This window comes from Rhinichthys klamathensis, unplaced genomic scaffold, assembly GCF_029890125.1.
Source record: "Rhinichthys klamathensis goyatoka isolate OS25496 unplaced genomic scaffold, OSU_Roscu_1.1 h1tg000596l_1, whole genome shotgun sequence".
Taxonomy (NCBI): Eukaryota; Metazoa; Chordata; class Actinopteri; order Cypriniformes; family Leuciscidae; genus Rhinichthys; species Rhinichthys klamathensis.
The window spans coordinates 653,252-676,703 of NW_026607052.1; the positions used below are offsets into that span (position 1 = coordinate 653,252).

General features: G+C 40.7%; 1 protein-coding gene across 2 annotated transcripts; it reads right to left on the reverse strand.

Annotated features, from left to right (window-relative positions):
• Positions 1 to 4,811: 4,811 nt before the first annotated feature.
• On the reverse strand, positions 4,812 to 23,123 carry loxl1 (lysyl oxidase-like 1). Of its 2 annotated transcripts, XM_056240407.1 has the most exons (8): positions 22,120 to 23,122; positions 21,700 to 22,074; positions 12,618 to 12,726; positions 12,197 to 12,334; positions 7,882 to 8,038; positions 7,650 to 7,745; positions 5,962 to 6,077; positions 4,812 to 4,974 (listed from the first exon to the last, which is right to left on the reverse strand). In XM_056240407.1, exons 1-8 carry the CDS (start codon positions 22,709 to 22,711, stop codon positions 4,968 to 4,970), a joined length of 1,590 nt encoding a protein of 529 aa, XP_056096382.1. In that variant the 5' UTR covers positions 22,712 to 23,122; the 3' UTR covers positions 4,812 to 4,967. The 2 variants fall into 2 exon arrangements, with proteins under 2 accessions (XP_056096382.1, XP_056096381.1); XM_056240406.1 differs by having other exon boundaries at positions 21,700 to 23,123.
• Positions 23,124 to 23,452: the final 329 nt, after the last annotated feature.

Below are 23,452 nucleotides of genomic sequence, written 5' to 3' on the forward strand. Positions count from 1 at the left end.
GTATAAAGTGATATCCAACTTCCTTGACATGACAACACAATGTGTTAAACCCTAAAATAACTATAAAAACATTTATTTGAAACTTAAAAAGGGTAACACAACTGGTGAACAAATCTAATAAAACAAAGTGAAAAATCTTGTGTTGCTCAGCCAACATCACATACAACTATTCTAGCGCTCTCCAGTTTACCACAAGCTTAACAAAGGCTCATTGTGTTCTGGTCTGTCCCTCTTGTAAACTTTGGTATCACTATCTTTTCTCTCAGACATGACATGTTTATTGGTTTCTATATTATATAACAAAGCAGGCTGATACAAATCAACAATACTTGATCAATTTCTGATGGAAAAATCATGTGCCAAACCCTTTACTACCCCCTGTAGTCGCTTGTTTGCATGTGTGTGTATTTTGAGGTTTGAAGTGTTCTTAATTGTTTCTTCCTTGTTACCTGCACTGAATTTAGATTAATCTTTAATCTTCTAATCTTTAAAGTCCCCCTTAAAACTCCCTTAAAAATGTTTGATCACCAAAATGACATAAGCGTTTTTTTCTTGAAAAAAATATCGTCATTGAAATATCTCGAATGTAACTCGACACCCTTGCCTCATTTAGTGTGCGCGGTTCTATGAATATGCAAATGAGCCCCGCCTCCACTCACTCCCTCAGCTCAGAGATCCACTGGTTGACGATCACACGTTGATCTGATTGGTTACAAGGTCGTTTGTGACGTCAGAAACACCAGCGATTTCAAACCGTGTTTTTGAGACTGTCTTTGGTTCACTGCAGTTTTAAGGAGGAAATACTCAGCAATGCTGTCGACTTATGAACTTACACATGGTGTGTCTTAAAGCATATCAATAACACCACACACACATATAAACAACATTAAAAGCTGGATTTTCACCACAGGGGGACTTTAAAACAAACGCTGAGATGCAGTGGATGTTCTCAAACTCTTATGAATCTTTGTTCCACTTCTGAGGTTACAGAGCTCTTATTTCAGGCCTAATTCTTAATCAAAATGTTGCTTCGGTACACCAAAACCGCTGGCATTCAGTACAGTACATGTTCTGTTCAAACACAGATGGCACATGGGAAACTTTCCCTAAAACTGTGCCACACTTTGATGAGTGTGTGGTGAAATAGTTTTCCCCCCAACCATTTTAATTGACTTTTAATTGTCTGAACTCAAAAAGACTTTCTACTTCTACTAGAAAATCTGGTATACACTTCAGTCTTTATTTAAAGATCCAGTATGAACTAAGACAGATGATTCGGAGCACAAACGATAAAAGTGAGAACCACAACAATGATAACAACAGCTCAAAGAGATGGATGGATGTGTGGTCGGATGTCCTGGATGTCCTGTCCTGGACCACAAAACCAGAACACAGGTTTACGGTCTACACTATAAACAATGTTATAATAATCATTTATACAGGGTATAAAGAGATAGGATAAAACAAAGTCTGTTCTGCATTTGATCTGGATCTTGATAACGGACAGCACTTTTCCCAGACTGTCTTCAGAAAGCCGGCGAGTGAACGAAAGATCTGCTCCCTGCAGAAAGGAATTCATTTAGCTTTGGTTGAAGGGTTTGATGCGCCAAAACACATCGAGCGTATACGATGACCCTCACAGAAAGCTTCTTAGAAGTTTCGTATGCATTTAACTGGATCTATTAGCTGATGATAGCATATACTGCAGAATACACGCAGATGGATGTTTGTCATTTAAAGGGATAGTTCACCCAAAAATTGGGTCAGTAATTACTCTCCCTCATGTTGTTCAACCCCGTAAGACTGTCGTTCATCTTCGGGACACAAATGAAGATATTTGTGATTAAATCTGAGAGCTGGATCACTCCTCCATAGGCTTCTACGGGATTGAAACTGGCCGGCCCAGAAAAGTTAAAGACATCTTTAAAAAAGTCCGAGTGACTACAGTGGCTCAACTTTAAGTTTATCAAGCGACGAGAAAACTTTCTGTGCGCAACAAACAAACAAAAATAACGACTTTATTCAACTATTAATTTCCTTCTCTGTGGGCCTCGAGTGAGTTCACGTAGTGTAACAGCGCAGCGCTTCTGGTGTACGTCACACGCATCACACACATGACCAGCGTCGGCCAATAGTGAGCCTACGTGTGACGTACAAGAAGCGCGCGGAGTCTCTATCGTCATCACCGGCGGCCATCTTGTCACAGGCAAGCTTTCTGGCGGGCGCCTGATGTAAGATGAGTGATCAGCACGAACACAAATACTCTTATCTCGGTGAAATCTTGACGGATTTACAAACGGTTTGGTTTCTTACAAACGTTATTAACGTGGCTATAATTCTGGATGATTAATTATTGATACACTTATTATTCATAAGTGTGCAGTGTCATAACTACTTCTCTGACGTTTATAACAAACCAAACCGTTTGAAAATCGGTAGAAAATTGAGCAAGTTATGGTTATTTAAAGAGTACATGCACCATTAAAACACAATGTTACGAGTGAGCGAGCTGCCTGTGACAAGATGGCCGCCAGTGCGGACGTCGACCTCCATTGGCCAGCAGCGCGGACGAGTCATCTAGCCTTTATTATGGATATCTATGGTTGGAACAACATGAGGGAGAGTAATTACTGACAGAGTTTACATTTTTGGGTGAACTATCCCTTTAAGGCTCTTCAAGTGTAGCATAATAATGAGCTCTTTTTAACTGCAAATACTGTTTCTCTTTCCGAGGTAGGTACGGATGGTATTAAGATCGTCAGTAACATCAAGTTATGCAATGTTAGCTTTGCAACAGTAGTATCATCCAAGTCTGTGTTCGATCTCAATTTCAGATACAAAGAAATATGAATTCCTGGAGTGTAACACAGCAAGTACACAGTACATAAGAACAGTGAGTACAATATGATAAAATAAGTTCATGTCTTACCTATAGCTAATGGCATGCATGAGTGGGTTAACTGTATCATATGAAGCATACGGTGACCTGTGTCGTTGGCAGTTAAAGAAACTATAGATATGTTCCAACATGGATGTCAGTATTAACACAGCACAAGTGAATCTCACAACGAAAGGTTTGCAAACTTGCAACTTAAGGAATATTACTGGGTTCAGTTCAAGACAATACAATGTTATGTTCCTGTAGCTCAAACAGGAGATGATGGCGCCAGCTACGCCAAGGTCATGGGTTTGATTCCCAGGGAATGTAAAAATGTAGACCTTTTTGGGATTTATGCATTTACAGGGAATGTAAATGCATACATTTAAATATTGTTGATTACCATACACACACACAAAACCCCCCGCCATGAAATACAGTGAGGCACTTAATGGAAGTGAATGGGAAAATTCTCACCGTTTCAATAGTTCAGCCACAAGACATGATGTGTGTGTTCACTGCAAAAACTCTCAGTATTTGTGCTTTTCTCTACTAATATCTAAACATTTACTTGAGAGGTGAAATTACTTAAATGGTCTATAAGTATAATTCAGAAGCCCTTGTTATTAGCGCCCCCGGTGGCCGTTCAGTGAACTGCAGCAGCACTTCATACTCGAACTCGTGAACACGTGACGCTCAAGAGACTGAACGTGATTCAATACTCTGATACACTCACGGCGAAGGTCTTGTTCGTTCTTCGCTTAGAAGTAACAAACATCCCGACGCCGTCCACTGCTGCGAGTGATGGATAGATGAATATGTAAATATGTGCTGCACTTTCCTCTCAATAACAGACTAAACAGAAAACAGCTGTTCAGAAAGCATCTGATCATAATGATGTGTTGATTCACCGGTATCATGTCGACATTAAAATCACATTGTTATGATTATAAATTTGAGAGACAATACAGATCTGGTTCTGTCGGAATAGTTTGAATTAATCTCTTTTCTTTGCATGACACATTGACATTACAATACTGAAGGGATCTTTCGGCATTTTCCTGAACATTGTATAAGCATCCGTTCATTGAACAGAAGAGATGCTCTCGGGAGCGATCCTTTTGATTCTCCCAGCCAAAACATCACATAAAAATCAGTCTACAAGCTAGGAAGCCTTGGAAGGTCTTGTTACATTTACTTCCATTGTAAGCGCCTCACCGTAACCCGGATTTAGAAATGATTTGTTCCGGTAATCAACATTATGCTGGTAATTCTTGTATTGAACCAGGAATATTCATTTGATCACTAAACATTATTTATCCCTACTGGCACAGCTTCATTTTTCTTGTAGCGGGACTTCGCAAGTATAGCATAGTTCGCGTTATAACAATCAGTGGACTGACATACAAGGCAACATAACCTGCTGCAATTTACATTAAATTAGCTTGTAAAGTAAAAGACTATGATAAGCCTCCAAGGTAAAAACAGCTTGATAACTGCTTCCAGCTTTTGCATTCAAGGCTTTTACTCAAAGTGTTTTAATCCCAAAGCCATTTAATTTAAAAAAAAAATTTTTCAGAGCCTTCATTCAAACTAAAACCACTTTTGACTTAATTGGTTAGCTGGAGGAGGACTGACGGGCTGGCGATCTCTCTCATACATCGTTCTCAGTATTGCACCTTCGCTAAAGTGGCACAGACAAAGAGAGAGGCTTGGAAAATAGAAGGATTGTTTCCAGTTGCTGATTTTCCTGATCTAAATTACGGAATTGCAGTTCAATAATCTCACTTTGCATTCCAGCATTGTAACACACTTTAAAACGGTGAAGGAATTAGACTTAATTGGGGGGCAGCGAGTGTGTGTTTTTATGAAAAGCCAGGGATAACGGGGTGTCTGGAAAGAAAACAGACGTGTGTGTGAGGATGACCGTGTGTGTGTGTGTGTGTGTGTGTGTGTGTGCTCGTTCCTCTCGCCGTGAGCTGAATCCAGGTTCACGAGAGCCAAGACAAATACAATAAACAATCACAGCGACACCATTCACATTGCAATGGATCAGCGCTTTCATGGAGATTCCTGCAGATCTGACAGATCATGACCTATAGAAGCAGAAAAGAGAGGGATGAAAACGGTTGAAGGAACATTGAAACATGTATGATATACTTTATTTGAAGGTGCCTTAGATACATTGAACTTGCTTAACTAAGTAGTATTAATTAAAGGAGAACTCCGGCGCAAAATGAACCTTTGGTCTAATAAAACATTGGTACCTAGTCAACCGTTCTCTGAGATTTGTTTTCATGATAATCGAATGTAAAGAGTTTTATATCTAAAAACTGTTTAGCGTATAACGCTAGTAATGGGGGCATATAATAAGTAAAAATAAATCGCTAGTTTATACCACTAACAAGGCTCAAAATAGCCCCACACGAACACAGTAACATAATGAGGGTCCCTACATGCAAAACGAAGCATTGAGAACTTTGTAAGTGTACAGACCGTTTAATAAGAAGATAAAGATAAAGACAGTCCACTTCGTGTATACAGACAGGAGCCATCTTTGGAAAACAGTCTCGACTAATCAAACCACGAACGACGTGCTAAGTGAGCTGAACTGTATGAATGGTGTTCGTGGTTTGATTAGTCGAGACTGTTTTCCAAAGATGGCTCCTGCCATAAACTAGCGATTTCTTTTTACTTATTATATGCCCCCATTACTAGCGTTATACGCTAAACAGTTTTTAGAGATAAAACTCTTTACATTCAATTATCATGAAAACAAATCTCAGAGAACGGTTGACTAGGTACCAATGTTTTATTAGACCAAAGGTTCATTTTGCGCCGGAGTTCTCCTTTAACTACATGTACTTACTATATAGCTACGGGTTAGGGATTGGTTTAGGGTTCGTTACTCGTAATTATGCATACTTTACTGTTATTAATATAGTGAATACACGTAGTAATATGTAACTTAAAATAAAGTGTTACCCAAAATGATACTGCACATTATAGACATATCGATCTGTTAACACACTCCTTCATGATTGATATTTGTCAATGGTGTAGAAAAAGCGATCTGTACTTACTGGGAGATTTTGCAGTTTGTTGTTTTGACAAAGCGGCCCGTGTATTGGATATTGCACCGGACAACATTGTTGGTGAAGTCCGACTCAAGCACCAAGTATTTTGGGTTAACCTGGAGCTAGAGACAGAATTTAGACCTTCAGTGCTGGGAAAAAGTAAGTGCACCCCATGAAATTTATATATGAGGTCATACTATAAGCTTTTACGTAACATTTGAATTTAGTGTCACCGACCCACCGGTGGGCCCAAAGCCATTACATTTTTAAAACAGTAATATCCTATACTAAACCTAAACTAATCTTGACAAACTATATATCATTTGAAAGCTTACAATCTCTTGATTCCATATTTCTCTAGTGACTGATGTTCAAAATAAATTACAGGAGCCGTAATTGCGTAATTGCGACAAGAATATTTTCATACTCCTAAGGCGTGTTCAGACCTTTATTTTGAAATAGCAATGAACATGAAAAATCATGAACGAATGGTAGAAACCTCAGTTTGTTTTTAATGCCAAGAGTTCAAAAGATAACATCCATTCAATTATTTTAGAAAAAATTGTCTGAAAATTACGGAGCCCCCCTAGTCCCACTTTGTCAAAAAAAAATTATTAGAACTATCTCGTGGCCTCAAGATAGTGTCTCGTGGCCTTAAGATAGTATCTCTATCTCGTGGCCTCAAGATAGTATCTCTATCTTGAGGCCACGAGATAGTATCTTGAGGCCACGAGTTACTTATCTTGAGGCCACGAGTTACTTATCTTGAGGCCACGAGTTACTTATCTTGAGGCCACGAGATAGTTATAATACATTTTTTTGACAAAGTGGGACTAGGGGGGCTCCGTAGAAAATGTTTTAAATATAAAGAAAACAATAATAGATTCACCATTTGTGAGGTGGCAGCGAGCTATAACGCACATGCGTGTTCTTTGTATGTGTTTCTTAGAGGTTGAATTCATATCAAAATCTGCCAAACTTCCCTTACTACTTCTGAATAGGATGTCTACTTCATAAATTGTATGAGAATTGTGGAAATAATGGTTCAGATCACTCAAAACACATATGGAAATGGCGGCGCCTGATATGGGCAGTGATGGAGTCTGGCTGTACCCTAGTGGAAGCGTTCGGTACTGCAGACACACACACTCACTGAAAGCTCATTTACTGAGATATCAACCGAAAATGTGTCTTTGGCTTTGATTTTTTTTTTAAATGTGATTTCATTTTAAGCGGCAAAGTTTTTTTATGGTTGATTTTTTAGTTAACGATAACAACCCTAGACAAGGAGTTTTTTATTCCTCCACTTTCTGCAGGGAAATCACGCTTCTCGCTCAATCCTCCATTGCTATAAGCATATCACAGTTGAGCCTCAGAAAAGAAGGCTAAACATCATTGCATTGCTGTTGTTTTCCTGAAGGTCAAACCGCTTGAAGAGACAGTGGAGCATGTCTACATCTGTGTTATTTATGAGCACACAGTGTATCGTACGCATACCGAACTCATCATGATATCATACAGAAGAGTTGGACGATGCCGCTGCGCACATCAAAAGACAAACTTTAAGCGAGACGTGTCATATTCTGTTTGGATGTGTTAGATGTAATATATTCTCTCTTTAAAGGTTATGAAAATGTCTTTGCAAGAGCTCAGTGTGAAACGGGAGACGGAGTGTAAATGTTTGAGAATGTTACCTTGAGTATATAGTTTCCTGGCTGAACATCAGTGATGTCAATCCATTGGCAATCAATATCTGCATTGTATGTGTCGTAGCAGCCTGGACTCAAACCCTGGGGAATTAAACATTTCCTTTAATCAAACAACAAAGTCCCGCTTGATATCAAGTGTCTTTAATTACTATGCACTAACATTTAAATGTAAATATATGTGTAACGGCTCAGAAACAGAAACTGCGCTGTACCGTACCTGTGTGTGTGAAGTACAAGCGAAACGTTTCAGATGACCGAAGTCACAGGTCGTGTCCTCCAGACAGAAACTGGCCTTGTGTCCCTCGGCCACCTTCCGGCCAGAGCTCACCTCCAACAGGTCGTAGTGACTGAACTCATCCATACTGTGGTAATGCCTGAGAGAGAGAGAGAGAGAGAGAGAGAGAGAGAGAGAGAGAGAGAGAGAGAGAGAGAGAGAGAGAGAGAGAGAGAGAGAGAGAGAGAGAGAGAGAGAGAGAGAGAGAGAGAGAGAGAGAGAGAGAGAGAGAGAGAGAGAGAGAGAGAGAGAGAGTACATAGAACATAGACTGTAAAAAGAAATATGGTGTTTCTTCATGTTTTCAAAACTTCAGACACTCTTCGATGTTTCACTTCCCTCATATACATTAAAACAAATAAATAAAAACAATTTATATTTGAATTACACTTTACTTGAAGGTGTCCTTTTTACAGAATAACTATACATTAAAGTACTGAGTCATTTTAACTAATGCACTAGGGTTAGGTTTAGTTGTATAGTATGCATAATAAACTGTTATTATACAGCAAGTACATGTAACATGTAACAAGTGACACTGCAAAATAAAGTGTTTCCCAATACTCTATAGGATTTACACTTAATTACTTCTTTCTTCATGGTAAAGTCTTTGAGAAGGCATTAATAATTGAGCCGGAGCTTCCCGACTGAAGGAACCGGACTGTACATGTCACGCCGCTGGTTCTCTTCTTGGAAAGCTGTGGTAATACCTGAGGACTGCGGCAGGGAAAACACAGGTACTTTCCTCTGACACGGACAGAGTTCATATTTTCCACAGGGATACGATATTTCCCATAAACCATGTATGTTACTGCCAAGCATATTAAATCTTATTTGATGAGGGGATGACAGACATTTCAGGAGCCTGTAGCCAAAATCCCTGAGCAAACTACATATGAATCACAGACACACACAGACACACACGTACCAGACACACGCACACGCAGACACACACGCACACCTACATACCAGACACATGCATACGCAACCACACACACACGCACACACACACACACACGCAAGCACACACACACACACACACACACACACCTACGGACACACACACACACACACACACACACACACACGCATGTGCTCCCGCACCCTCACACACCCACACACGCACGCAAGCGCGTGCACACACACACACACACACACACACACCCTCACACACGCATACACAAGCACACACACCTACGGACACACACACACACACACCCTCACACCCAGGCATACGCAAGCACACACACACACACACACACACACACACACACACACACACACACGGACACGGACACACACACACACACACGTTGGGTTTCCATGTTTTATGGGGACTTTCCATATACATTATATTTGTACAAGCTGTATATTCCCCACACTAACCCTAAACCATCACACAAACCTTTCTGTATTTTTACATTTTCAAAAAATTCATAAATATTTGGGTAACAATTTATTCACTTTATATATTATACTAACTAACTATAACTAACTCTCAGAGTAATAGTAGTTTTTCTGATTATTATCGGCTGCCACTTTATTCTGATGCTCGTCAATAGATATTCTACTTACTATAATAACTTTGCAACTACATGTCAGCTACTAACCTGAACCCTAACAGTCTACTGACACTCTAATGAGAGCTAGTTGACAATGTGATGTTGTCTTTTTATTTACTGATTTATGAAACCACAATAATAAATACATATACTACAAAATATTGACATATTTCACCGTTTTAAAAGAAATAACTGTGATTCAAATTCAAGTGGTAATTAATCAACATTTTGTCAGAAGTGTTCATCCTGTTTGTGACAGTTTTTCGCAGAATGGAAACAATGTGGAGACAAACGGATCAGGATGCGAAATGACAAGCCGGGTTCTGGTTATATATAGTAAATATATGTTTTTCTTCACGGTTTGTGTTGTATCATGGGGTCATCAAAGTCGAGGTCCTCCACCTCATTAAAAAATCCTCAACTCTTAGATCACAGATGAAGGGTCGAAGTCAGTCCCACCCTGACTCAATCAAATACTGGATATATATATATATACACTACAGTCAAGTCTGACGGTCTACACTTCGCCTGGCTGTCGTCTTTGTGCATGTGAGTAATAAAAGCACTGGAAAACTCCATATAAACCTGATATGCAGTTTTCGTTTCGGCTATTAATACATAAACACTGTTAATCTCCACACAATATCAAACATGTCAAAGCAGAGAAGTGCAAGCTATTATAGATTACCTTCTGCTCTCTGCAGTTCTTCTGAATGATATTTTTTTTGTCAAAGAGAGTCAGGTGATTGTACACATGATATCAAATTGAGGTTGCATGAAAGACGTCATCACACATCAGCTTAGCTGTCTAATTGCATTAGAAATGAGTTAAAGTGCTGAATGCTTCATGTGCTGACATTTTCAGGTTACATTAATAATCTGTTTATGAGCAAAACTGACTGCTAGCACTCTGATCCCAAGCCAAAAGGGAATGTTGATAGTAATGTACAACCGAAGTCAAGTTTATGTCAGTGCAATAGCAAAACAAAATACTTCCATATTCATCTCCGCTAATTATCTGACATTCAAACACAGGATTTTTTCAGTCGACCAACTAAACTTTCATCGTCACTAATGTTTTTATTTAATGCAGAATTAAACCGTGCTATATTTCACTTCCAAAGTAAGGCTGTCAATCGATTAAAAATGTAATTGTATTAATTGCATGATATGCTAATTAACATTATTTAAAAATGTATAAAATTTAATCTCAATTAATGACATGCATCAATATTTGCTGTGAAAATTAATATAAAGATAATTTGAATTGTCTGCTTTTTAGAAAGATTTTTCTCTCTCTCTTGTTCTGCATTTATTTGATCAAAGATGCAGTAATATTGTGAAATATTATTACAATTTCAAATAACGGTTTTCTATGTGAATATATTGTAAGATGTAATATATTCCTGTGATCAAAGCTGAATTTTCAGCATCATTACTCCAGTCTTCAGTGTCACATGATTTCTCTATCATTGGGCAGCTGATATGAGTGACAGCTGTCACTCACAGATGATGTGATGTGGGCGTGTCCAGCGATGCAGCAAAGCTGAGCATCCGAGTTTAACTTGAAGCGAAAGAACAACTCTTGCCAATTCACCGTCTCGCTTGCAAATGTAGACACGCTGTAATGAACAGCTACAGGCGAACAAACACAGTACTGACGAGTACTGACAGACATTAATTTTCACTTGTCACGAGGCCCAGCTGATTGTACATGGCAATGATATGGAAATCCCCTCTGAGGATAACAGCCCTTCGCCAAGTGAAACAAAATACATAAATCGATGCCAAAATTCATTCAGATTCTGATGTAAGATAAGGAATTTAAACTCACTTCCACAATCTGGGACTATTATAATTCCATCATTCTGGGACTTTTAATCATATTAGGGCTGGAATTGTATTGATTTGTAGCTACAGGCTTGTAAAAAGGTACGTGTGTGTACAATGCTGATCTTTCCTATACTTGTCTGATGCAACAATGGAGCTTTAATGGTGAATTAAAGGATTAGTTCACTTCAGAATTAAATTTTCCTGATAATTTACTCAACCCAACGTCATCGAAGATATTCATATCTTTCTTTCTTCAGTCGAAAAGAAATTAAGATTTTTGAGGAAAACAACGGGTAAAAGGTCCAGATGTGAGTTTCAGTGCAGCTTCAAAGTCTCGACACGATCCAGCCAAGGAATAAGAGTCTGATCTAGACAAATGATCGGCCATTTATAATTTTTTTATTTTTTTTTTTATATATATTGACATTTGGACCTTCGACCCGTTGGACCCCATTGGAGTCACTATATGGAGAAAAATCCTGGAATGCTTTCCACAAAAACTTTAATTTCTTTTCGACTGAAGAAAGAAAGACATGAATATCTTGAAAGACGTGGGGGAGAGTAAATTCATAATTAATAAGGAAATTTTAATTCTGATGTGAACTACTCCTTTATGAATCGTGGCTTTGTGGTTAGTGCGAGTGAACTGCATTGCTCACTCACTACATTAATCCGAATACATTTTAAAACTGTGTTTTCGTTTCAAAACACTCTCTATCCACACTAGCATCTGCAAGCGTTTTCCAAACGTTTCTCATCCACACCGAAACATGTGAAAACGGCATGTATTCATGATCTTTTGTTGGGTCTCCACATGTACAGATATACAGGTATAGAGGGAGAGACTGTTGGATCTGAACTTACTGGTGACAGCTGTGCCACTCCCAGGTGTGGCGAGGTCTGTTGGGCATGAAATCAGCCGTCCCTTGGTTCTTCACTCTCTGAGGGAAGCGCAGAAGAACCCTGACGCTATAGTCTGTGGCGTCAGCACTGTAAGCAGAGCTGAGGAGGGAACACATTAATGAGCTTCTGCAGCACTGAGTAATGAAAGCTTGTATATACGAGAGCAGGCTGGGATTTATATGATGTGACACCACCCATATTTCTGCATGAAGAACTCCACAAATGTGATCTCACATCCTTCTCATTGGTTATTACTGGCTGGTGTGGTGTAAACAGTTGTAAAGGAGTTTGGGAGGGGTTATTGTGTAAACACATCCTGCCCAGATTTGAATGGCCATTTCATAAATAGAAGTATAAAGAGTCGAGAGTTGAGAGTCCTCACCTGGCCAGACACTTCTCCTCCGCCGCACAGCGTAAGGAGTACATATGGGCTCTCTGAACGTACGTGGAGGCTTGGACGTAGTTGGGGTCAGGAACCAGGTCAGGCAAACCTAAAAACAGGACACATCATAAGAGAAGAAACAGATGCTGAAGCACACATACTGATATTACACTGAAGGAAAATATATAACCGAACCGACCCAGTCTGACCACCCGAAAAATGTCCAAATCCCTCTAAAACTACCAAACCGACCAAGTCTGACCACCCGGAAAATGTCCAAATCAATCTAAAAATACCAAACCGACCAAGTCTGACCACCCGAAAAATGTCCAAATCACTCTAAAACTACCAAACCGACCCAGTCTGACCACCCGGAAAATTTCCAAATCACTCTAAAACTACCAAACCGACCAAGTCTGACCACCCGAAAAATGTCCAAATCACTCTAAAAATACCAAACCGACCAAGTCTGACCACCCGGAAAATGTCCAAATCACTCTAAAACTACCAAACCGACCAAGTCTGACCACCCGAAAAATGTCCAAATCACTCTAAAACTACCAAACCGACCAAGTCTGACCATCCGAAAAATGTCCAAATCACTCTAAAACTACCAAACCGACCAAGTCTGACCACCCGAAAAATGTCCAAATCACTCTAAAACTACCAAACCGACCCAGACTGACCACCCGAAAAATGTCCAAATCACTCTAAAAATACCAACCGACCAAGTCTGACCACCCGAAAAATGTCCAAATCACTCTATAACTACCAAACCGACCAAGTCTGACCACCCGAAAAATGTCCAAATCACTCTAAAACTACCAAACCGACCAAGTCTGACCACCCGTAAAATGTCCAAATCTCTCTAAAAATACCAAACCGACCCAGTCTGACCACCCGAAAAATGTCCAAATCACTCTAAAAATACCAAACCGACCCAGTCTGACCACCCGAAAAATGTCCAAATCACTCTAAAACTACCAAACCGACCCAGTCTGACCACCCGAAAAATGTCCAAATCACTCTAAAACTACCAAACCGACCAAGTCTGACCACCCGAAAAATTTCCAAATCACTCTAAAACTACCAAACCGACCAAGTCTGACCACCCGAAAAATGTCCAAATCACTCTAAAAATACCAAACCGACCCAGTCTGACCACCCGAAAAATGTCCAAATCACTCTAAAACTACCAAACCGACCAAGTCTGACCACCTGAAAAATGTCCAAATCTCTATAAAACTACCAAACCGACCAAGTCTGACCACCCGTAAAATGTCCAAATCACTCTAAAAATACCAAACCGACCCAGTCTGACCACCCGAAAAATGTCCAAATCACTCTAAAACTACCAAACCGACTAAGTCTGACCACCCGAAAAATGTCCAAATCACTTTAAAACTACCAAACCGACCCAGTCTGACCACCCGAAAAATGTCCAAATCACTCTAAAAATACCAAACCGACCAAGTCTGACCACCCGAAAAATGTCCAAATCACTCTAAAACTACCAAACCGACCAAGTCTGACCACCCGAAAAATGTCCAAATCACTCTAAAAATACCAAACCGACCAAGTCTGACCACCCGAAAAATGTCCAAATCACTCTAAAACTACCAAACCGACCAAGTCTGACCACCCGGAAAATGTCCAAATCACTCTAAAACTACCAAACCGACCCAGTCTGACCACCCGAAAAATGTCCAAATCACTCTAAAACTACCAAACCGACTAAGTCTGACCACCCGAAAAATGTCCAAATCACTTTAAAACTACCAAACCGACCCAGTCTGACCACCCGGAAAATGTCCAAATCACTCTAAAACTACCAAACCGACCCAGTCTGACCACCCGAAAAATGTCCAAATCACTCTAAAACTACCAAACCGACTAAGTCTGACCACCCGAAAAATGTCCAAATCACTTTAAAACTACCAAACCGACCCAGTCTGACCACCCGGAAAATGTCCAAATCACTCTAAAACTACCAAACCGACCAAGTCTGACCACCCGAAAAATGTCCAAATCACTCTAAAACTACCAAACCGACCAAGTCTGACCACCCGAAAAATGTCCAAATCACTCTAAAAATACCAAACCGACCAAGTCTGACCACCTGAAAAATGTCCAAATCTCTATAAAACTACCAAACCGACCAAGTCTGACCACCCGTAAAATGTCCAAATCACTCTAAAAATACCAAACCGACCCAGTCTGACCACCCGAAAAATGTCCAAATCACTCTAAAACTACCAAACCGACTAAGTCTGACCACCCGAAAAATGTCCAAATCACTTTAAAACTACCAAACCGACCCAGTCTGACCACCCGAAAAATGTCCAAATCACTCTAAAAATACCAAACCGACCAAGTCTGACCACCCGAAAAATGTCCAAATCACTCTAAAACTACCAAACCGACCAAGTCTGACCACCCGAAAAATGTCCAAATCACTCTAAAAATACCAAACCGACCAAGTCTGACCACCCGAAAAATGTCCAAATCACTCTAAAACTACCAAACCGACCAAGTCTGACCACCCGGAAAATGTCCAAATCACTCTAAAAATACCAAACCGACCAAGTCTGACCACCCGAAAAATGTCCAAATCACTCTAAAACTACCAAACCGACCCAGTCTGACCACCCGGAAAATTTCCAAATCACTCTAAAACTACCAAACCGACCAAGTCTGACCACCCGAAAAATGTCCAAATCACTCTAAAAATACCAAACCGACCAAGTCTGACCACCCGGAAAATGTCCAAATCACTCTAAAACTACCAAACCGACCAAGTCTGACCATCCGAAAAATGTCCAAATCACTCTAAAACTACCAAACCGACCAAGTCTGACCACCCGAAAAATGCCCAAATCACTCTAAAACTACCAAACCGACCCAGACTGACCACCCGAAAAATGTCCAAATCACTCTAAAAATACCAACCGACCAAGTCTGACCACCCGAAAAATGTCCAAATCACTCTATAACTACCAAACCGACCAAGTCTGACCACCCGAAAAATGTCCAAATCACTCTAAAACTACCAAACCGACCAAGTCTGACCACCCGTAAAATGTCCAAATCTCTCTAAAAATACCAGACCGACCCAGTCTGACCACCCGAAAAATGTCCAAATCACTCTAAAACTACCAAACTGACCCAGTCTGACCACCCGAAAAATGTCCAAATCACTCTAAAACTACCAAACCGACCCAGTCTGACCACCCGAAAAATGTACAAATCACTCTAAAACTACCAAACCGACCAAGTCTGACCACCCGAAAAATGTCCAAATCACTCTAAAACTACCAAACCGACCTAGTCTGACCACCCGAAAAATGTCCAAATCACTCTAAAAATACCAAACCGACCCAGTCTGACCACCCGAAAAATGTCCAAATCACTCTAAAACTACCAAACCGACCAAGTCTGACCACCTGAAAAATGTCCAAATCTCTATAAAACTACCAAACCGACCAAGTCTGACCACCCGTAAAATGTCCAAATCACTCTAAAAATACCAAACCGACCCAGTCTGACCACCCGAAAAATGTCCAAATCACTCTAAAACTACCAAACCGACTAAGTCTGACCACCCGAAAAATGTCCAAATCACTCTAAAACTACCAAACCGACCCAGTCTGACCACCCGAAAAATGTCCAAATCACTCTAAAAATACCAAACGACCAAGTCTGACCACCCGAAAAATGTCCAAATCACTCTAAAACTACCAAACCGACCAAGTCTGACCACCCGAAAAATGTCCAAATCACTCTAAAAATACCAAACCGACCAAGTCTGACCACCCGAAAAATGTCCAAATCACTCTAAAACTACCAAACCGACCAAGTCTGACCACCTGAAAAATGTCCAAATCTCTATAAAACTACCAAACCGACCAAGTCTGACCACCCGTAAAATGTCCAAATCACTCTAAAAATACCAAACCGACCCAGTCTGACCACCCGAAAAATGTCCAAATCACTCTAAAACTACCAAACCGACCCAGCCTGACCACCAGAAAACAGACCAACCTGTCCTAGTGAAAAATAAATATACCAACATGTTTTTGAAATACATTTATTTTTTGCTAAGTGTACTACAAATACATTCACATATTTATGTACTTAATAATACCCTGCATTTGTACTGTTGGTATACTAAATTGGTATACTTAAAGGTTGCTAAATTGGAACAACTAATTTTGTACTTAATGCACTTTAGTTATCTGGAGATAGTGCTGAGGTCTAACTAAAGATATTCTTAATTATATTTGATTGTGCTAAAGTTGAACTAAGTATACTTAAGGTACACTTTAAATATGTTGCATTTAAAGACTGATATTACACAGATGTCATACTATCCTTACTAATAGAGATATTAAAACACATTTTAGGCTTAATATTAAGAAATGTGCATGGTGCAATAAAGAAGTTCTCCAAATAAACCTTAATAATAACATTTATATCAGTCTCAAGCGATATGTCAGTGTATATGTTAATGGATTTTTAGTATACTTATTATGAAATAAATGTATTTTATATACATTTTGGTATATGTTGTTTCACTAGGGTGGCCACCTAAAAAGTATCCAAAACCAGTTTAAAACCACCATCTAACCAGGGGTGTGTTTCCCGAAAGAACGACAGAACATAGTTGGCTTCGGGAAACACACCCCAGTAAAAGTGCTCAAAACCACTCTCAAACCACCAAACTGACTATTCTGACAACATGAAGTGTCCCAAAACCACTATAAAACCACCAAACCGACATATATGAACACATAAAAAGGCCTCAAAACCACTCTAAAACCACAGTACCGACAATTCTGACCAATTGATGTGTCACAAAACCACCAAACCGGCCAGTGTGACCACCTGACATGTGTCCAAACCCCTTTACAACAAGCAAACGGACCTGCTTAGCCAACCGGAAAGAGCATGAAACCCTTCTGAAACCAGCTTTGGAGATCATCTTTGAAACCAGCAGTTTTCCCCCCGGCAATGTCAGGATTCATAACACACGGTCCTGGGGACAAATGTGCTGCTTTAATGTTCTGAGCTGTTCTGATGTTACATACCTTTAAATGTAAAAGAAAGTAAAATATTTGAAAAATGGCAGTATCCAAATAAGCATACCTTTGAAAAATACACAAGAGATGAAGAGGTTTTTGATGAGGTAATGCTGAAGCCTCACAGTATAATGCATCAAACACTATTTCTCATCTGGTTTCAAGGTCACGCACAAATAAGAAAAAAAGAACAAAGTGTTGCACGTAGAGGAAGAGAGAGAGATAGAGTACAAAAGATGAGGGAGCGGTGACAGCCAAACGAAAATGAGATCACTTCCCTGCTGGATCCAAATTGGGCCTGTGACCAAATCTGTTTAAAAAAAAACCCCCCAGAAAAATCGAAAAACAGAGCTAGCTGTGACAGCTAATGTCTTAAGACTCTCAGCCAAGCGGTACAGGCCCAGTACAGAAACTAATTATCACCTTTATTTACACTTAAAACGCAAGCTGGCTGTGTTCACCTCATGTCGAAAGAATCTTATGAATATATTAACAGTGCAGTCTAAGTCCTTACGTGGACATTAACATTTCTTCAAAAGGAAGGTGACAGCATATCTGCTTTCCTGCTTTTGCATGTCATGGATTTCAGAGAAAAGAACCCCGTTGAGAACAGCAACACTGATGGACTCAAGCATATGATACTATCAGGCTCCTTAATCACCTTCTTAGATGTTCATTTAGCTGCAGAACCAGCATTTTTTGCCAGTGGTCCATCAGATTTCTTCAAAGAAAGGTTGAGTGCAGATCAAAATCTCACTTCTGCTGCAGGCATATTTAGAGCAACTTTCACTTATATATAAAACATGATGGCATTGGTCAGTCTCCTTATTTCAGGCATATTAGCGCCGCCCTTCTACTCCAGTGAATGCTTTGCCATCTCCATCTCTGTGTACACATCCGATTTGCCAGCTTGGTCTGAGACAGACTTAAAGGCCTCAGGAAACGTTCTTGGTCAGCTCTTGTAAACAGTGTTAAGTGAGTGTGAAAGACTGTGGTTCACCAGCAAAAGGATTTTACACACAGTCTGCACTTTTCACCACAAAGCTCTGTTCTCTGGATGCCTGCACTACACCAACATTCATTATAAACAGCAAGCTACAATGCACACAATGCTACGGTTTTTGCGCAAAATGTTCTAAATGAGATGAGGGAGAAAGACCCAAACCTTCTTACAAAATCGTCCTTCATATTTAACCCCCCACCAAATTAGAAACATAAAGTGTCTTCCCTGATGAAGGAAGACTAGGCTTGTAAGTAAAATTATTGAATGACTTCTAGTCAGATACAGGCCAGATTAAAATATCCAAAAGAGTTCTTAAAGGAGTAGTTCACTTTTGAAAAAACTTTTGCTGATAATTTACTCACCCCCATGTCATCCAAGAAGCCTATGTCTTTCTTTCCTCAGTCGACAAGAAATTACGTTTTTTGATGAAAACATTCCAGGATTTTTCTCCATATAATGGACTTAAATGGGAACCATACGGTCCAAGGTCCAAAATACAGTTATTAACAGTTTCAGATGCAGCTTAAAATGTCTTTAAACGACACCAGACGATGAATAAGGGTCTTATCATGCGAAACGATCGCTCATTTAAAAAATAAATAACAACGTTTAAGTTTTATAAGCTCACATGCTCGCCTTTCTCTGTTCTGTGTGACTCTCCTGTTCGAACTCGTTCATCAAAATGAACAAATCTTTTTTCGAGTCATTTGATTCATTTAACGACCGAAATGACCAAATTAGAGACATAAAGTGTCTTCCCTGATGAAGGAAGACTAGGCTTGTAAATAAAATTATTGAATGACTTCTAGTCAGATACAGGCCAGATCTAAATATCCAAAAGAGTTCTTAAGACTCTCAGCCAAGCGGTACAGGCCCAGTACTGAAACTACTTATCACCTTTATTTACACTTAAAACGCAAGCTGGCTGTGTTCACCTCATGTCGAAAGAATCTTATGAATATATTAACAGTGCAGTCTAAGTCCTTACGTGGACATTAACATTTCTTCAAAGGGAAGGTGACATCATATCTGCTTTCCTGCTTTTGCATGTCATGGATTTCAGTGAAAAGAACCCCGTTGAGAATATCCAAAAGAGGTTTTATGCTGCAATCATGTAAATGTGTCCCAACTGATGTTATTTCAATTTTCCAAATTCACAGATAGTGTATGTTTCTACAGGCTGGAGCTCTGACTGATTTCACCTTATTTGTTTGCGATTGCATCATTCAAGTAATGCGTATTTTCTTTTCCACATGTGTACCTTCCAGTTTATTTAGTTTACACCCATTTCCCTTATGACCAGATTTTGTAAACTGAGGTGGTCAGTCGTGCGTGAAGTGACTCAAGCAAGAGACAAAGACCATTTCACATAACAAAATGAGCCTGCACACTTGGCAGTGGCCAGCAATGTCCCAGAGGCCTTACACACGCCCACCTCCTCACACACATATATGCACACGCACACTTTTATTTAGGGGCTAGCAAAACAATTTCTGTTTGCTGAGGCAATGGACCCCATGTGTGCTGGGTACTTTCCATCTCCCCACTCCAAAAACGTATATACTAACAGCCCAGAATCCGCCTCACACTCACCCCACAACAACCAAGCCACTTTACCCCTTACCCCACCCTCTAAAGCAAATACTGGGATCATTCACCCTTAGCCCTCGCAGTGCAGTCATCACCACAACTAGAACCAAGTCTTCAAACAATGAGCACTCTTTGTGCAGAATGTGTATCCATAGGCACTACACACACACACACCAACTACCACATACTCATACACCCACGCACACATCCCACAACACCTGGTTCCAATAACCCAGGCTCTGAGACAAAGATGAACTTGGAACATCAATGGCAATGGGGGGGATGGAAATGAATGATGCTGGGGTGATGTTAGGATGGAGTAACTTTCACAGACTGCTCATGAGGAAACAAACAAAACAATCTGCTTATAAGTAATGCCCATTACCAGCTGCGTAAGCAAACAACTTTCCAATCAACTTTGTGCAGTTTGAGTCCCTTGGGTTACACGTTTGTCAAATATGCAAAGGGCTTGCGGCTGCCAGGAAACACAAAGAGATGGCAGAAGAACTACATTTTTTAGATGTCTTTCTGTTTCTCTCACTTCCTTTCCTTCAGAGAGAGAGAGAGAGAGCAAATCTGAAACGAGCTCCTCACGTGCATCCATTTCCCCAAATCTCCCACCGTGCAAGAGCTTAAGTACCAACTGTAGTTCCTCTGTGATTAACTTTACGTAGCATAGCAGCCTAGTAAATGAGCTGCAGCCTTGTTTGAGACGTGAAACATTACGTACAGTGGCATTCATTGCAATAGACACTTGGGCCTTAGGTCATAAGATGCAAAAGCAACCTTTCTGGAGAGCTGGTAAACTATTGAGTAACATTGGATGGAGATGGAACTGGATACATATTCTGAATGTTCCGATCCAATCTGACTTCTGACCTGTAATGCTGCCTGAATCATAATCATATACTGTTTGTTCGTTGGCCAGAGGAGACCTTGTCCCCCGACTGAGCCTGGCTTCTCCCAAGGTTTTTTTTTTTTTTTTTTCATTCTGTCACCTGAGTTTTGGTTCCTTGCCACTGTCGCCTTTGGCTTTTGGCTTGCTTAGTTGGGAACACTTAATATTCAACAATATTACTGCTCTTCCTGCATTGACACCATTATATGAGAACGGAACTGAGCTAGACGATGATATCACTGTTTTCCCCAGACCGGCTGTACAGATAAATTAACTAAATTAATGACAACAAAAATGAATCATCATTGAACTTACTTAAGCTGGACTATGACACTATTTTCTTCTAGATCTGCTGTACAGCCAAAACAAACTTTGTTGCATTATTTTCCTGTTGGCACTGTAAAGCTGCTTTGAAACAATCTGTTTTTTGAAAAATAAGTATAAATAAAGTTGACTTAACTTGACATTAGTTTGGGATGTGCAAAGAGACTGGATATTCTGGATACATCATACCTCTTTGCTGAGGACGATAAACACTCCCTGCATTCATGTTGGGGTTCTCTGCATTGTTAGAGACGAGAGGGTTGCGAGGAGCTGGTTGTATAAACGGAGGCTGTGGCCTTCCAAAGGGTGGAAATTGTTCATATTGGGGGCTTTGCACTGCAGGCTGGAACGATGAGCCTGTGTTGCTCGAAGCACCATTAGAGGCAGGTACTGCAGGATTACCGCTATCTCGAGAGTCCTCGTTGAACAGGCTGTGCGTGTATCTGTGGTCCAACCCATCAGAGATTTGTGGCTGCGCGGGTTGGGCAGGAGCAACAGGGGCAGCAGGGTAGGTTTGACCGTAAGGGGAATAGTAACGATACCTCTCATCGGTTGTAGGACCCCCTCCATTATAGCTACCTCCTCCAAAACTGCCGGCAGAGTAACCACCCCCTCCGTATCCGCCACTAGTGCCCGAAGAGTATCCCGTTCCACGGAAGGGAGGTTCATATGATCTGTCCGAAACCGAGTCATGAGGAGCAGCATAAGGTGGCTGTTGAGGGAACGGATACTGTGGATAAAAAGAAGAGGATGATGATGATGAGGAGGAGGAGGATGAGCCTGAGGATGGTCTAAAACGAGAGCCGGTAGATGACTGGAAGCGACTTGTTTCACCTGTCCCAGTTGCACCCTGACGCCAGTTGTCGGGCACTTGGCCGAATCCAAACGGGTGTCTGGCTTGACCTCTCACAGTCTCCGAGGTTCCTCTTGAAGGTGCTTGTCTCCGTACATTCCCACCCTGTGATCTACGGTTGGGAGCATCCGCTAGTAGCACTCGATGGTTCCTGTCACGCTCCTGAGCCCGAGCCGGCACGTATTCAGCCCCACTGTTGAGAAGACTGTACACACGTCCATTATTCTCCCATCGAATCATCTGTCTCCAGGGGTTTGAGTCCTCAGTCTGATGCTGAGATTGAGACTGTCCCCCTACGGTTCCAAGCAACACAACGACCCACCATGTCATGAAAACAACAGGCAGCATATTGACAAGACTTGCATGGAAATGGAAAACAACTTCCAAGACCTTCAAGAAACTTCAGAAAAGAGTGGACAATGAAACTCCGAATTGAATCCTTTGATCCAGCAGGTTAAAGATGGTAAGGCATAGAGGACTTATAGTGTCCATGAGCAAATCAGACTACATGCAGGGAATAAACTTTGTCCTTGGCTCAGTATGTGGTGCAGGCATAGCTGTGAGGAAGGCAGATGATTTCTGATGCCCCAGGGTAGGGTGAAGAATGAGAAACCTCCCTCTTCCTTACTGTCCAGATGTTGAGTTGTTGTCAGTGGACTGAGCATTGCTCTCAGGCTCTCACTGGAGACAACTGCCTGTTGCTCTCCTCTGCACTTCACTATTTGCCTCTCTGAATGCTTACAATAGTCTGTGAAAAAAGAAAAAAAAATCTGATCTCCCCCTCCCTCTCTCTCTCGTTCCCTCTCCCTCGCTCACTCAATCTAACATGTTCTTTTTTCTTTTCTTGAAGTGAGATCCCACATGGCCCTAGTGCTAGAGCTGTTTCCTAAACCACAGCAAAGCCAGGTCTTTGCACAGGCTTCCAGAGTCAACATCACCATCTGTGAAGGCACTTGAATATCTAGTGTGCCTGTGTTGACTTGCTTTGATCCCTCTGAACAAGCAGGGATGTCTGGTGCGTGGCCTAGGTTCACCCACCCAGGTGCGAGAGAGCTCTGCCCTTGTCTCATGTTTTTCCAAACACAATTT